The sequence below is a fragment of the Acipenser ruthenus genome, chromosome 35 (genome assembly GCF_902713425.1).
Source record: "Acipenser ruthenus chromosome 35, fAciRut3.2 maternal haplotype, whole genome shotgun sequence".
In the NCBI taxonomy this organism is placed as follows: Eukaryota; Metazoa; Chordata; class Actinopteri; order Acipenseriformes; family Acipenseridae; genus Acipenser; species Acipenser ruthenus.
This window is the reverse complement of record NC_081223.1, coordinates 11,885,151-11,901,309: the sequence shown is the minus strand read 5'-3', so window position 1 is coordinate 11,901,309 and position 16,159 is coordinate 11,885,151. Positions and strand designations below refer to the sequence as shown.

Here is a 16,159-nt window from a genome sequence, read left to right as displayed (position 1 = left end):
CCGTCGCAAATGAATGAGACTAAAAGTGAAGCTGTCTGTAGTGTGGCTGGTAAACGCTGTGAGGTAAGAATGACTTGCGAGCGTCACTTCAGAAGAGCAGAAGAAATACCAAATAGAGAGAGGACGAGAGGAGAGAGAAGGAGAGAGGAGTAGAGAAGAGAGAGGAGAGGAGGCTTAAAGGAAATAAATCTTCTTTCTCCTTCACTAGCTGGTCAGGTTTTCCCGGTTTTTGCTCACATGACAATCCTTGCGTTGAAAAAACCAAAAAGAAGGCCTTGTTCTGCCGTCGAAAAGAGAAAAAAAGAGAATTTCTTCTTGCCTGGGGCAAAGGTCACGACCCCCCCCCCCCCCCCCTCCCGTCCCCGATTGCACCAATGATGTGTCGGGTCACGTTCCCGTTGAAACATTCCGGCCCTGCCTTTCCCCTGCAAGCAAAACCCTGCGTGTGGACGGGGGAGGGGGGAGCGGCCAGGACTTTTTTGGTTTTCTGATTGTCGTGCCTCTGTCTGCCTGCCTGCATTGCCAGCGGAGATCGTCTGGGAAGGGTATAGCGAGCACACTGGGGTCCCATTCTACCAGCCTCACCCCATTGCAGTGCTATTGAAGATCATTCAGGAAGGGTATAGTGAGCACACTGGGGTCCCATTCTACCAGCCTCACCCCATTGAAGTGCTATTGAAGATCATTCAGGAAGGGTATAGTGAGCACACTGGGGTCCCATTCTACCAGCCTCACCCCATTGTAGTGCTAATGAAGATCATTCAGGAAGGGTATAGTGAGCACACTGGGGTCCCATTCTACCAGCCTCACCCCATTGTAGTGCTATTGAAGATCATTCAGGAAGGGTATAGTGAGCACACCGGGGTCCCATTCTACCAGCCTCACCCCATTGTAGTGCTATTGAAGATCATTCAGGAAGGGTATAGTTAGCACACTGGGGTCCCATTGTACCAGCCTCACCCCATTGCAGTGCTATTGAAGATCATTCAGGAAGGGTATAGTGAGCACACTGGGGTCCCATTCTACCAGCCTCACCCCATTGCAGTGCTATTGAAGGTCATTCAGGAAGGGTATAGTGAGCACACTGGGGTCCCATTCGACCAGCCTCACACCATTGCAGTGCTATTGAAGATCATTCAGGAAGGGTATAGTGAGCACACTGGGGTCCCATTCTACCAGCCTCACCCCACTGTAGTGCTATTGAAGATCATTCAGGAAGGGTATAGTGAGCACACTGGGGTCCCATTCTACCAGCCTCACCCCATTGCAGTGCTATTGAAGATTTTCTGATTTCACAGCAAATCAGAACTCAGAAGCAATGGGCTGATTGTCCAATTGAACTGCTGACTGTAATGCTCAAGCACAGAGCGATGTGACATTTTCACACACAAGTGTGTTTCTACATCCCTGATTCCTGAGCGGAGATTGAAATTCTCACACCCAGAGGCGTTTTCATGCAGGCGGGTTTTTAAAGGATATCATTGAGAAATCTGGAGGTGCTCTAATACATTCGCATGCTAGTGCAGTAAAAAAAAAAAAAAAACAGTTAAGTACTCAAGCCATGGTCTCTAACTCTTCAGCTCTCCCGTCCCATAGAACTATGCCCTCCGCGTAACCTTAGGGACAGCCGACCCCCCCCCCCACACCCCCCCAAATAGAACGCAACAGCTGTGGGTCAAGGGGTCGCCGTGCTGCTAAAGTCGTCGTCAGCAGGAATTTGGGAGAGAGAGTGGGGTCCTGTCAAAGCCAGGGGTCCCGTTCGGCTGAATAGGTCCAGTGTTTGCTCTGTCAAGGTAGCTCTTCTCTAAGTTATAAAAGTGCTACCAGGTGTTGTGGGCGGGGGGGGGGGGGGGGGGGAGAACAAGTGTTCGTTAAGGACTTTAACAACTGGGGGGACATTTTTTTACGGGGGCGCGTTACGACAAAGACAAGACGCGCGCTCGAGCCTTAGCCTACCTGGAAAAAAAAAAAAAGTTTTACTCCAAAAGAGAAAGAGACAGAAAAAAAATGTGATTTAATTAATTCGCTTACTTGTTAAAATGATCAAAAACCTGCACGTAAATATACCCGAGCCGTCTGAATGGTTCCACAGCCCCGATTTCTTTATTTCAGCTTCATCGACCCTTTCATGAGTGTTTGAACGTCTATCAAAAGTGTGTGATAATTTAGCAGCAAGACTGGAGGGGTGAGGGGGTGGGAGAGAGCCCTCCCCCTCCACCCCCCCAGTTGGTAATTCAATCTTTTGGCATGCAGCTCGGAATTCCTTTACAGCCCTGTGAGCTGACCCCTGACCTCTGACCCTGGCTTGTCGATTCGGAGTCCCTCCATCCCCCCCGACGAGTCAGCCCCTTCCCCAACGCGCGAACAAACGTCAGCCTGAATCCCTTCCAATTTTGGGGAGGGTCTCCTTCTCCAGTCCCTGCAGGGCAACGGGCAGAGGCACGCGCAATTCTTAAGCTCCGCAGTCTTCCGCGGATTCACCGTCTTCTGCAGCCACATCGTTCCCTCGTAATGATCAGAAACACTCCTGAAATATAGAGCTTGGCTGTCGGCTTCTAGTTTTGTTAAATCGACAGATGTTTTGTCTCCTATGAAAGGTCGGAGCTGATTAAAGGCTGGAGTCTTTGAAAAGGGTTTGAAAATTCATCTGACCGTCTCTGTAGATACGCTTGCTGTATTAAACTGGAAGCACATCACCCACACGCTGTTTGATGTGATGATGTTCACCTGATTCACGTTTTTAGAAGCCGTTTATTCACAGACACTAAAAGAGGCCGCGGAAAGCTACTGAAAATTCCCGCGGTTTTTTTTGCACATTTTCCCGTCGATTGGGACCGCCTCCTGCCATGGATCGGGCCAATCGGGAGACGGCATCTCAAGCGATGGACACACACCCCTGCACAGGACCTCCCTTTGGAATAGCCCACCCTGTCGTTCAGCAAAGTGGCGTTTCAGGCAAGGCAAACTCGCCTTAACCCTCCGATCAAAGCACGTCAACACTGAAAGCATATCTTACACCTGCGTTCCAATACCAGATCATATCATCCAGTCGTCGTGCTTGATATAGAAAAGCATATTAGATCTCAATTGAGGGATTTTTGAAGTAGGTACATCATTTGATCTTGGCGCACAGGTAGAGTTGCATGTCTCTAAAGCTGAAGGGACACGAAGCCACGACTCTGCGGCTTGGAGCTTGGTTTCAGGAGACTGTAGGTTTCAGGCCGCTGCGCGGCACACCAGGCAGGGAGACTTGGGGGTTTGATACAGCAAACCTCAAACTAGGTTTCCCGGGGGTCTCCTGGAACCAGCTTTCAAGCTCCTGAAAAAATGGCTTCGTGTTCAACTCGGCTTTACAGAGATGTGAGGGAACTTGGAGCTTTTCCAGACTACTGCCGCCACAGAACTGAACAAGAGCTAACTTGCTTACATACCGAGATAGGTTCACGTTTCGAAGGAAATCGCTGGAGAGGGCAATTTATCAAGCTGTCCTTCACCGTGCATCCCTCAGAGCTGCCTTTTGTGTCCAGCCTAGCAATCCTTCACTGCCCCTCAATAGAGGAGAGCAGGCAGGCAGGCAAGCCTTTTGTTTCGTTGCATTGAAACACCCCCCCCTGAGAAGTGAACAGCGAAAGTGATGATTACCCCAGATAGCTTCATCACTGTCCCCTCCTCCCTCTTCTGGGACAAGCAGCCTCCCCACTCTTTTGTCGTTGAAGAACGGACGGGCCTTACTTAGTTTGAGACACACAGCTCTGCATGGTCTGGGACCCGGCCTGGACTCCCGGAGGCAGGGGAGTCAATTTATCAAGCTGCCCGCCCAGGGGTGCTTGCGTGGCAGGCGGTGGGGGAGCGGGGGAGCGTATACAATAAAATTATTATTTTGATAGTAAGAATATATATTGTTTTACTGTACATAACTCAGGAACGTGTGGTTTGAAAGCTGGTTCCAGGAGGTTTGAGGTTTGCTGTATCAAACCCCCCAAGTCTCCCTGCCTGGTGTGCCGCGCAGCGACCTGAAACCTACAGTCTCCTGAAACCAGGCTCCAAGCCGCGGAGTGTCTCTGTGTTCCCTCAGCTTAAGGACAAGGATCTTAAAACTAAACAGGGCTAAACAAGAGTGGGTTCACAGAGGGGGCCTGAAGCCGAAAAGGGCTGCCCCTACAAATGCCTGACTGGACCCTGCCGAGGACCCCCCCCCTGTCCTGTTTGAAGTGTTAAGCTGTCGCCCCTCCCCTCAGACACAGGACAAAGGAGAGCCTCTTCATTAGCCCTGCACCCCTGCTGTGCTAATGGCAGGTTTCATCCCCCTCTCTCTCTCTCTCTCTCTCTCTCTCTCTGCTCGGGGGATTGCAGTAAACTCCCACCCAGCCTGGCTCGCTTCTGGGGGATACCGGTGACTCTCAGTGTCCAGGAATGTGTCTATACTGCACAGGCAAGCCCTACAGAGACACACAGTACAGGACTTGAGAAAATAACCTCCCCACGTGGCCAGCAAGGGTTTCTCCGGTGTATTATAATGGGATGGGATTTTTTCTTTTTCTTTCCTGTAAGGTTGATGTTGACTTTACACCGTTGTGATTAGCAGGGCCTGATAAGCATAGACGTGTGTGTGTGCGTGTGTGTGTGTGTGCGTGTGTGTGTGCGTGTGTGAGTCTCAGTGTGTGTGTGTCTCAGTGTGTGCGTGCGTCTCTATGTGTGTGTGTGTGTCTCAGTGTGTGTGTGTCTCAGTGTGTGCGTGCGTCTCTATGTGTGTGTGTGTCTCAGTGTGTGTGTGTGTGTGTGTACAGCTCTGACCAAACTTAATCCGGGTGTTTCCACAAGAGGAAGTGAGCTAATCCCGAGGCGTGCGTCACGCTCACTGCACCCCCATAGGAAACGCTGCCCGGTCGCACGCGGTTCCGCTCCGCGCTCCAGCGCCAGGACCCCACCAGGTGCGCTCCCCAAATCCGGCAGCGACAGCCAGCAAGAAGACAGAAACGATCTCCAAAGAGGAGCTGTCCCGCATCTTAACGCGACCCGCGGCACTGCATTGAAATGGAAATGCAGGACCTGCCGCTTGACTGACGGCTCAAAGGAGAAGCCGGGACAATGGGAACTTTTCACTGAGGCTGACGTGGGCGAGAGACCGTCCGCTGTCTTCATTTCATTGTGAAGACAGCTGATTCTGTAGCTTGCTTCATCTCTGAAGATGCTCAGCAACCTTGTGCAGCAGCGGCGGTGTTAGTTTTTTGAGATGCGTACCCCCCAACACCCCCATAACCCCCACACCCCCCCACACCACAGGGCACAGTATAGCAGTCCAGCTGCTGCCTGTTCTAAAAAAAAAAAACTCTAAAGATTCTGCCTTCTAGAATCTTCCTTGGCATTCCAGTTCCTTTTGTTACCTCACCGTTGGAATGCCCTGCTAAGGACTGACCAGCAAGGCATTGACGCCCGCACAGCTAACAGAGGGAGCTTGGCTTTTTGCTTGGATGGGTCCATACAAAGAAGTGGAGGGGCGAGACCGAGGCTTCTGTTTTGTAAACAGGGGGAAAGCTAAAACGGGATTCCATTCTTCGGCCACTCAGAAGGAGAAAGGCAGAAATAAAGAGGCTGGGAGGGGCCGCGCCTCCGTCAGGGTGCGTCCCGTCTCTTTTAGGACCACCTTTTGGAATCGCATCGTTCGGGTACTTCTCTGTGCTTTACAATGCTTCCCTATGCTTCACCAGACCTCTCTGTGCTTTACAATGCTTCCCTATGCTTTACCAGACCTCTCTGTGCTTTACAATGCTTCCCTATGCTTTACCAGACCTCTCTGTGCTTTACAATGCTTCCCTATGCTTTACCAGACCTCTCTGTGCTTTACAATGCTTCCCTATGCTTTACCAGACCTCTCTGTGCTTTACAATGCTTCCCTATGCTTTACCAGACCTCTCTGTGCTTTACAATGCTTCCCTATGCTTTACCAGACCTCTCTGTGCTTTACAATGCTTCCCTATGCTTTACCAGACCTCTCTGTGCTTTACAATGCTTCCCTATGCTTTACCAGACCTCTCTGTGCTTTACAATGCTTCCCTATGCTTTACCAGACCTCTCTGTGCTTTACAATGCTTCCCTATGCTTTACCAGACCTCTCTGTGCTTTACAATGCTTCCCTATGCTTTACCAGACCTCTCTGTGCTTTACAATGCTTCCCTATGCTTTACCAGACCTCTCTGTGCTTTACAATGCTTCCCTATGCTTTACCAGACCTCTCTGTGCTTTACAATGCTTCCCTGTGCTTTACCAGACCTCTCTGTGCTTTACAATGCTTCCCTATGCTTTACCAGACCTCTCTGTGCTTTACAATGCTTCCCTATGCTTTACCAGACCTCTCTGTGCTTTACAATGCTTCCCTATGCTTTACCAGACCTCTCTGTGCTTTACAATGCTTCCCTGTGCTTTACCAGACCTCTCTGTGCTTTACAATGCTTCCCTATGCTTTACCAGACCTCTCTGTGCTTTACAATGCTTCCCTATGCTTTACCAGACCTCTCTGTGCTTTACAATGCTTCCCTATGCTTTACCAGACCTCTCTGTGCTTTACAATGCTTCCCTATGCTTTACCAGACCTCTCTGTGCTTTACAATGCTTCCCTATGCTTTACCAGACCTCTCTGTGCTTTACAATGCTTCCCTATGCTTTACCAGACCTCTCTGTGCTTTACAATGCTTCCCTATGCTTTACCAGACCTCTCTGTGCTTTACAATGCTTCCCTATGCTTTACCATCCCTCCCTGTGCTTTATTACACTTGGCTATGCTTTTACTATGGTCTCTTTTGTAAGGGTTAGTTGGTAGACTGTGCGATGCTAAAGGGCTGGGTTGGACGTGTTTCCTCCTCAAGGAGGACTTCTCCCTCTCCTCTCAGAGATTTATGACGGCTGGCTGTGTGGAATGCAGGGTCGTGCCCTGGGGGGGGGGGGGGGGGGGTGGTTAAGAGCGCTGGACAAAAAATTGAGAACACCTGACCTAAAACCTGAAACTTGAATATATCAAGTCGGAATTATCTTTGTTTATTAAAACATATATAAATAAATAAAGCGTTGGAAATGATTCTGATTTTGGTTCAATTGCCCTGGCGTGGGAAATAAAACAGAGGCAGACCAGCAGCAAAATATTATATAAAAAATATAGAAGGATGGATTTACCCACAACAATTCCCATTTCTATAACACCCTTTCAACACAAGGATATCAAAGAGCTTCACAAGAGGAAGAAGAAGAAAAGACAATGGAAAAATGAAACCACCCCATTAAAAACCATCTATTACAGAATCTGAAGAAAGAAAGAGGGAAGAAAAGAAAGAGAAAGATAGAAAGTGCTGGGCTGCAGTGTGGAAGGCGTTGGGTTTGAGAAGCTCAGTAAAGAAGTAAAGAAATTAAGAAGAGAGAGAGAGAGAGAGTGAGAAAGAGCGAGAAAGAAAGAGAAGAACGGGAAGGAGAGAAAGAAAGACAGGGAAGGAAAGAAAGATAAAAGAAAGAAGAACATTAAGGAGAGAAAGAAAGAACAAAGAAGGGAAGGAGAGAAAGAAAGAAAGAAAGATGGAAAGAAAGCTGAAGGTAACTCAGCAGTCTCAGCATCCTGGAAATAAAAAAAGTTGCAGTTTTCTTTGTGCTGTTTCTCTTTGTGTCCCCCCCCCCCCCCCCCCCCTCCCCCCACTGATTAATGGGCTGCCCTCGGAGCTTTAATAAACACTCGGGGGGTGTGGAGAGGGGGTGAAAGTGAAAATCAAGCCGGCCTGGTCTCCCTTTCCAGTGTCCAGTCTCTCCTCCTTTCATGTCGGGTGAAAGCAGCCTAAAAACAACAGCTATCCATCCGTGTCCCACACTCCCTGCCCACCTGTCCAAACACGCTGAGCCGGTGTGCTTATCTTATCTGAGAGAGAGAGAGAGAGAGAGAGAGAGAGAGAGAGAGAGAGAGAGAGAGGAGGGAGACAGAGGAAGAGGGTGAGAGAGAGGGAGAGAGAGGGAGAAAGAGGGAGAGAGAGAGAGAGGAGGGAGACAGAGGAAGAGGGTGAGAGAGAGGGAGAGAGAGGGTGTAGGAGGGAGAGGAGAGAGGGACCAGCTTGACCTATCCTCTCTCAACTCCAGTGCCATCAAGACTTTTAAAAAAGTCCCTTCCCAGCCTTCTCTGAAGTGATGTGATTAATCAGATCCCTCCCCCCAGTCTATCTGCCTGGCTTCCCAGTTCTCTAGAATCACTCAGAAGGCACACAGAGGAGAGTCAGTTCATTCTACGGGGGGGGGGGGGTGCAAAACTTTTGGCCAGAGCTCTGCAGAAATGCTACCCCTCTTCCAAATAATCGTCAGATGCTGGTACCTGTGTGTTTCCAAACGAACGCCCCGCTTGTGATCAGTGTGAACGGGACGCAAAACTAGACAAGCTGACATTTGCTGTCGTTTGCGTTTCAAAAACCTTGCTGGGGTCGTGCAAGAGCTCTCTGTGTGTGTGTGTGTGTGTGTGTGTGTGTGTGTGTGTGTTTTGAAACAAGACCCTGTTGTCATGGTTACAAATGCCTCCCGCGACCGGGCCCTGGAGTTATCAGTCAAGCCAGCCCTGCCAGCCCGGGGCAGCCCGCCCCCCCCAACCCGTCCAGCCTGCTTCGGAGCTTCTCCAAGCACAGAATAAATGGAGCCTGTGACCTTGTGGGGGAGCGGCTAGGCTGAGCCCTTCTCCCCACGGTCTAATCGCTCACCGCTCTCTCTTGCTCGGTGTCAAAACCCAGAAGCCATCGGCTTCATATCCAACGCCTCCCGTTACAGCGCTACAGCGAAGGGCGTCCTGGTAACCTTTACCGAAGCAGAGCAGGGAAAAGGAAGAAAGAAAGAAAAAAGGATGCGAGTTTAGAAAAAGGTTTTGTTTCAAGTCTGTTGCAACCTGGAAAACCAGCAAGGGAACTGGAGTCTGGAGCTTGAGAAGCTGTTGTCCTGCTTCCCTCCCTCCCAGTCCCTCCTCAGCTCCACTAGAGCCACACTGCCTCCCTCCCTCCCAGTCCCTCCTCAGCTCCACTAGAGCCACACTGCTTCCCTCTCTCCCAGTCCCTCCTCAGCTCCACTAGAGCCACACTGCCTCCCTCCCTCCCAGTCCCTCCTCAGCTCCACTAGAGCCACACTGCCTCCCTCCCTCCCAGTCCCTCCTCAGCTCCACTAGAGCCACACTGCTTCCCTCCCTCCCAGTCCCTCCTCAGCTCCACTAGAGCCACACTGCTTCCCTCTCTCCCAGTCCCTCCTCAGCTCCACTAGAGCCACACTGCTTCCCTCTCTCCCAGTCCCTCCTCAGCTCCACTAGAGCCACACTGCTTCCCTCCCTCCCAGTCCCTCCTCAGCTCCACTAGAGCCACACTGCTTCCCTCTCTCCCAGTCCCTCCTCAGCTCCACTAGAGCCACACTGCTTCCCTCCCTCCCAGTCCCTCCTCAGCTCCACTAGAGCCACACTGCTTCCCTCCCTCCCAGTCCCTCCTCAGCTCCTCTAGAGCCACACTGCCTCCCTTGGCTTGTGTCCCCAGTCTCTCCTTCTGAACAATGAGAGAGGTCAGTTTGGCGCTTGCTGAGACAGACACACAGATCACTTAACTCTGGTCCTGTCTCAGGGTTTTCTGTCTGCTTCAGTTCCACATGGCTGTCCCTCTGCTACCTGGAGTGAAGGAACTCACAAGCCCATTTGGCACATTCCACACACAGCTTGTGATTGGACTTTAATAGACCATTACCCCCCCCCCCCCCCCGAGGGCTGTAAATCAGCTGGAACAGGACCAGGCCGCGGGAGTGTATGTCCAGTACAGCTTACAAATGAATCGGACCGCTACGGCTCACAAAACCAGCACCTTGTGCCAAATGATCTTCAGTGGCAATGCAGACAGACACACAGACAGACAGAGGCACTGCAATGGTTCTGTATTACACTGAGGGGCAATGGCAGCACAAGTATAGGGCAGCTGCAATGGGGTGAGGCTGGTAGAATAGGACCCCAGTGTGCTCACTATACCCTAAATGATCTGCAATGCAATGCAGACAGAGAGACACACAGACAGACAGACAGACAGTGGCACTGCAATGGTAACGCGATGGTTCTGTGTTGTAAGGAGGGGCAATGTTTTCAACAGAAAGGCACAGAAGATCGTTACATCATTAACCACGTAGTAAATGACATCACAAACACGTTAGCAGAGATTTCAACAGATATAAGGGAGTGTAGCATCGAAAGCCTTCAAACGCCTCCGCTGTTTGTTTTCAAACACGCTTTCCCTTGACCGAGGCGTGTTCAACAAACGGAATGCGTGTTAATATCAGCGATCGGTTAACATGCTGTTGAGGTCGGTTAAGTGGTGTTTGGCAGCGCTGTGATCCGTAAGGAGATCTATTGGAATATCGAGCGCTTCACGTTCTCTGGTGGCTATGGTTACTGACGGCGCGGATTCTATTCAGTCAAGCCTTCGGGTTCTGTTGTTGTGAGCGGTAACCCCCGTTGCAGGATCGCGGGGTGTAATTTGGATATAATGGGACCAAGACGAATCGATGACGACCCCCCCCCCCCCCCCCTTTCTATTAACCGGTGTTCTATTAACTTGCGGTTTGACTGAAAAGCATCACTTTTAAAAGTTTAACAAAAGCGACCCCACCCCTCGTCCGAGGTGAATTTGCACGGTATTTTGGCGCATTCCCCAGCTTACCGTACATTACAGTACAGTGCGCATTGCGGTGTTTGCCCGAGTTTTAAAATGCTGCTCTATTTAACTTCGCCTGTACGTTTATGTATGTGTTTATTTGACAGGGATGACGTAGAGTTCTATACATTTGTGACACGTCATCAGACGCACGGGACCCCCAGACTGAGCCGGGAGCTCGTTTTATTTAGCAGTCCCGGGCAAAACACAACAACAGAAAAAATACGAAAAAAATAACATTTATACAGAAGAGAATAAAAGAGAGAAATAAGATGAACAATGAGCTCACGAATAAAACAACCGAACAACACAGAACCCGCCGCGGCTCAAAACGAATACGTGTTCTGCCTTTAGTTGTAAATTCCTATTAATATATCTTTTTTTTTGTATTTTCCTTTAGTTGGATTTATTTTTGTATATATTCTATACCTGTGGTGGCATTTTTATTGCCTGTAATTCATTTATATACTTTCATGTTTTGTTTAATTTCTGTACGTCGCTTTTGGATAAACGCGTCTGCTAAATAATTCAATAATATTAATTAATGAATTCGTTCATATGTATTATTAACCTAATAATAATAATAATAATAATAATAATAATAATAATAATAATAATAATAATAATAATAATAATAATAATAATAATAATCTGTATGGTTCAGTTGACTGATTATTAAAACGACGAAGGTGTTCCTATCAATTTGGAGAAATGCATTGTGACGTTTTGATCCCTGTTTTTGCAGATTCGGCGGTTTCTGTGCTACTAGGAGGCTGTGTGGTCCAGTGGTTAAAGAAAAGGGCTTGTAACCAGGAGGTCCCCGGTTCAAATCCCACCTCAGCCACTGACTCATTGTGTGACCCTGAGCAAGTCACTTAACCTCCTTGTGCTCCGTCTTTCGGATGAGACGTAGTTGTAAGTGACTCTGCAGCTGATGCATAGTTCACACACCCTAGTCTCTGTAAGTCGCCTTGGATAAAGGCGTCTGCTAAATAAACAAATAATAATAATAATAATAATAATAATAATAATAATAATAATAATAATACTGCATTCAAATGCATCCCATTCGCCTCCAGACCGTCAACCTGCACATGCTGGCGTGTGCTGCCCCCACGCGGTCTCTCATAGAAACGCATCTCCAGTAAAATACCGCTCAGCAAATACACGCAAGTCCTAATAATGGTTTGAATCACAGACACCCCACCTCGTGGGCCCAAACGCGCTGTTACCCACATGCAGAATGTGGGTCACCTCACGTAAGACGACGCAGCAGGCAAATCGCCGCTCCTTCGTTTGTAGTCCACGCGGTTTTGTTACAGCAGAACTACATTTCCCACGACGCATTGCGCGCACGCCTGCGACAACGCAGAGAACTCGTCTCACAAACAAGATATTCTGTACGCTACAAAAGCATAGACCGGAGCGCCACTGGAAAGGTGAGGGGATTGTATGTTTGTTAGCTTATTCGTTGTTGTTAATTAATTTTGCGATAACAGTTATTGATTTAGCTGCTGCGGCTGTATTACAATGTTTAAATCGTTTTGTTATTGGGTGTATGGCTGCGTTTTTTGTAACGTGAAGGTACGTTCACAGCGTCTGAATATATTTCTGTTATTTACTGTACTTAGATTTAACATACAACAAAAAATATACAACAGTTTGTTCCATTGTAATCCTGCATGTCGCCCAGTGTAAACTTTAATTAGGCTGATAAAACAGATTCAACGTTTTTTTTTTTGTTTTGTTTTGTTTTAAAATAATCGTCCTCTACACACATTCACATTGTCAAACGTGTGGTAAAACCGCCTGCGTTTGTTATAGCAACTTATAATAAATTCAACGGCGAGATATTTTTGGAAAAGACGCTGAAAAAGACTTCTCGTCGTTGAAAACGTTGTGTGTTGTTGAATTTATGACGTTTCTTTTCGTGTCTCTACATTTTCACAGCAAAATTGGAATAGTGTGTGTGGTGGTGGGGGGGGGGGGGGGTGTTATGCACGTGCCTGCAACATTTTAAATATAATTATTTAACTCGTAAGTTGAAAAACTGAAATGACACAGAGAACTCGCCAAACCGAGCTTCCGGTCAAAGTAACTTCCAACTTGCATTCTGGGTAACGTAGTTCGAGCAGCACGTACCTTTGGAGGGAAATACAACTCCCAAGAGCTCTGCGGTTTCAAGCGCGCTGCGTCAAAAAAAAAAAAACATCTCCACATTCCCTTTAGATCGGAAATATTTCTGGCTGCTTCATCAACAACTGCTGCTGCTGCTACTGCAGAGTCACTTCCAATAGGACCTCGTTTGTTTTACGTCTCATCCGAAGGACGGAGCACAAGGAGGTTCAGTGACTTGCTCAGGGTCACACACACACACACACACACACACACACACACAGGGAGTCAGTGGCTGAGCCGGGATTTGAACCCCCTGGTAACAAGCCCCCTTTTCCCCCAGGTGTGGGCTAATGCATTGTCAATGCGATTGCTGTCTCAGTGCTGTTTGTCTCCCCACAGGAAGCTGTCTCTGTCTAGCTCTCCACTCTCATGCTGCCTCTCTTCCGATTGGCCCGCGGCCCCCTGACCAGCCTCAGACTCCTCCCCCTACGAGCCTGTAGCCACACCCCCATGGACCGACCCGTGGAGAGCTCCATCCGAGCCAAGCTGAGCCGGACCCTGGCGCCGACCCACCTGGAGGTCCGGAACGAGAGCCACCTGCACGCCGTGCCGGCCGGGTCGGAGTCCCACTTCAGGGTGCTGGTGGTGAGCCCGAGCTTCGAAGGGCTGCCCCTGGTCCAGCGCCACCGCCTGGTCAACGAGGCTCTGCGCGAGGAGCTGGCGGGCTCCGTCCACGCCCTCTCAATCCAGGCCAAGACCCCCCAGCAGTGGAGCTCGGACCCCAGCCTGGCCAAGAGCCCTCCCTGCATGGGAGGCTCAAAGCACGACCCTGGCATGAGGCTGCGGAGCGACAGGGAGTGAATCGGAGATGGGAGGGAGATCTGAGATCAATTGCAATCGCTTGTGGTGACTCCCCATTGTTTGTTTGAAAAAAGTTATAATGTATTTGGTTTCACCCAGTCCAGGTTTTACTACCAGCTTGATTAGCCCGCAGTGTGTCTAGCTAACAAGCTCAGGTGTGTCTGATTATTAAACTCCTAGTGAAACCAGGACTGGATCACAGTGCTGTGCAGCGGGAGTCTGATTCCCACCCCTGTAGATAGATAGCCATTGGTTGAAGGCTATATTTATATAGGTAGATCAGGGATGGTAATCAGACTCCTATTGCACAGCAGTGTCACCCAGTCCAGGTTTTACTACCAGCTTGATCAGCCCCAGTGTGTCTAGGCAACAAGCTCAGGTGTTAAACTCCTAGTAAAACCAGGAGTGGATCAAACTGCTATGCAACGGGAGTCTTATTTCAAGTCAGTGTTTGGACATTAATTTGACATGCATTCAATTAAAATGCCAGCAGTAGCTATGAATGAATAACAGATATATGGGGACCATCTTCTGATTTAGTTCAGGCTGGTATTATATTGGTTCTCTCTGACAATGGGACTGAAGACTGACTAAAGCAATGCTATTGGTTTAGTTCTCTTCATGAAAATGCAGGTTCCAGTTTTCTCGGGCCGAGTCCTTCAGTGTTCTCTCGCAGGTATTAATGAAGCGAAGGGGAGCAAATCTTTGTAATAATCTGCCGTTTAGCACCGAGGGTGCTGAAAACGAAATGGAGAAAGAGATCGTGGATCTAGCTGAGGTATCGCGGTGTGTAACAAAACACGAACAGCAATAAAAAATGATGAGAAAAAACAAACAAGAAAACAGTTTTTTTTACAATTATTTAATTTTTATTGGAACGCTGGTAAGCTTAACACAAGTAATGTACAAGAAAAAACAGAAACTAAATATATATATATGTGTGTGTATATATATATATCTCACACAAACCTTAATACTGCATCTGAACGGAGCTACACTGAAATATTTCTATATCTATTTATTTATCCATGTAGTCAATTTATTTTTCATTTACAAAACAGGCAAATTAAAAAGACAAACATACGATAGTAACCAGTCATTTTTTTTGTTTTTTTTTGGTTGCTTTTTCACAGATTTATACTTTTACTTAAACATCATATACAGCTACATCTCCACACGAGATAACGCGGTCGTATTTCAATCGCGTTAAAAAATAAATAAAAGGCCACGTTTTTGACTTTAAAACAGATTTAGCATTCATATTCTCTACCGTACCAAAAATACGACACACACACCTACCTACGGCTATTGTAGTATTATTATTATTATTATTATTATTATTATTATTGAAGAAGGAGAGAAGCCGAACGTAAAAAGTAGAAAAATATTTGGCAGTTAACAACAAAGTGACACAACATGCGTTCTGATTGTCACCAAATCGTCTGGGGACAAAAAAAAAAATCGGAAATGTACCTGGGGGGTTTGTTAAGGTGGCTCGCACACACACACACACACACAGGTGAATGGAGCGCGTGGGGGTGGGCGTGTCTAGCGACATACCTGTACAAGATACCTGCACTGCAACGGGTTTGGAGTTTGCTTATAGTTAGAGTAGCTACAGATTATATATCTTTTTTGTTTTTACTTTTCTGGCCTCTGAAGTCTGGATCGTTTTTTCTAAATCGTTCCGAGCGCTGCAATTGAAAAAAAATAAAAATGTTATTTCTTTGATGAGTCTCTAAACTGCTTGGGGTACTTGAGCGCTTGTAGTGGTTTCATCTTAAAAATGTATTAATTATTATTTAGGCATTTAGCAGAGGCTTTTATCCAAAGCGACTTCCAGAGACTAGGGGGTGAACGATGCATCATCAACAACTGCTGCTGCTGCTGCTGCAGAGTCACTTCCAATAGGAGCTCGTTTGTTTTACGTCTCATCCGAAGGACGGAGCACAAGGAGGTTCAGTGACTTGCTCAGGGTCACACACACACACACAGGGAGTCAGTGGCTGAGCCAGGATTTGAACCTCCTGGTATCAAGACCCCCTTTCTCTAACCGCTGGACCACTAAAGGCTACATTCGAGAGAGCGACTCAGGTATGACGAGGAGGAAGCTGACAATTCGGATGTCCAGTTCCGACCCGTCCCGTAAATTTTAAACCCTGTTTCGTGCCCCTCATTGCAAAAAATAAAAATAAAAAGGAAGTTGGCATAATTTGAGACGCAGATGAGAATTCACCTCGTATGTCGCTGGTATGTCCCAGGTGCTGAATAATCCAGATCACTTGTGCTGTCAGTTGATTTGAGGTGTCTTAATCTTAGCCCTTTATCTGTGCAGATTAGACACGTGTGCTTTTTGCACCCTGTTGAGTTTAGGGGGCGGCTCACCGGCTAGAACCCGGATGCCTCTGATGGGCCGAGCCCGTTTTGAGTTCTTGTGCTTTGCGTGGGACCGCGTCCGTGCCTCCCTGCGTGTGCCAGCCACGTTATCAAACCCCCAC

At 48.1% G+C, this 16,159-nt stretch overlaps 1 protein-coding gene across 4 annotated transcripts; it reads left to right on the top strand.

Moving 5' to 3' along the window:
- Positions 1 to 11,920: 11,920 nt before the first annotated feature.
- Positions 11,921 to 15,165, top strand: LOC117971842 (bolA-like protein 1). Of its 4 annotated transcripts, XR_009310237.1 has the most exons (3): positions 11,923 to 12,121; positions 13,200 to 13,765; positions 14,004 to 15,165. XR_009310237.1 is itself a non-coding variant. In XM_034919978.2 (2 exons), the coding sequence occupies exon 2, from the start codon at positions 13,230 to 13,232 to the stop codon at positions 13,659 to 13,661; it is 432 nt and encodes a 143-aa protein (XP_034775869.1). In that variant the 5' UTR covers positions 11,921 to 12,132; positions 13,200 to 13,229; the 3' UTR covers positions 13,662 to 15,165. The 4 variants fall into 4 exon arrangements, 3 of the variants coding, with proteins under 3 accessions (XP_034775869.1, XP_034775868.1, XP_058863532.1); XM_034919978.2 differs by having other exon boundaries at positions 11,921 to 12,132; positions 13,200 to 15,165; XM_034919977.2 differs by having other exon boundaries at positions 13,200 to 15,165.
- Positions 15,166 to 16,159: the final 994 nt, after the last annotated feature.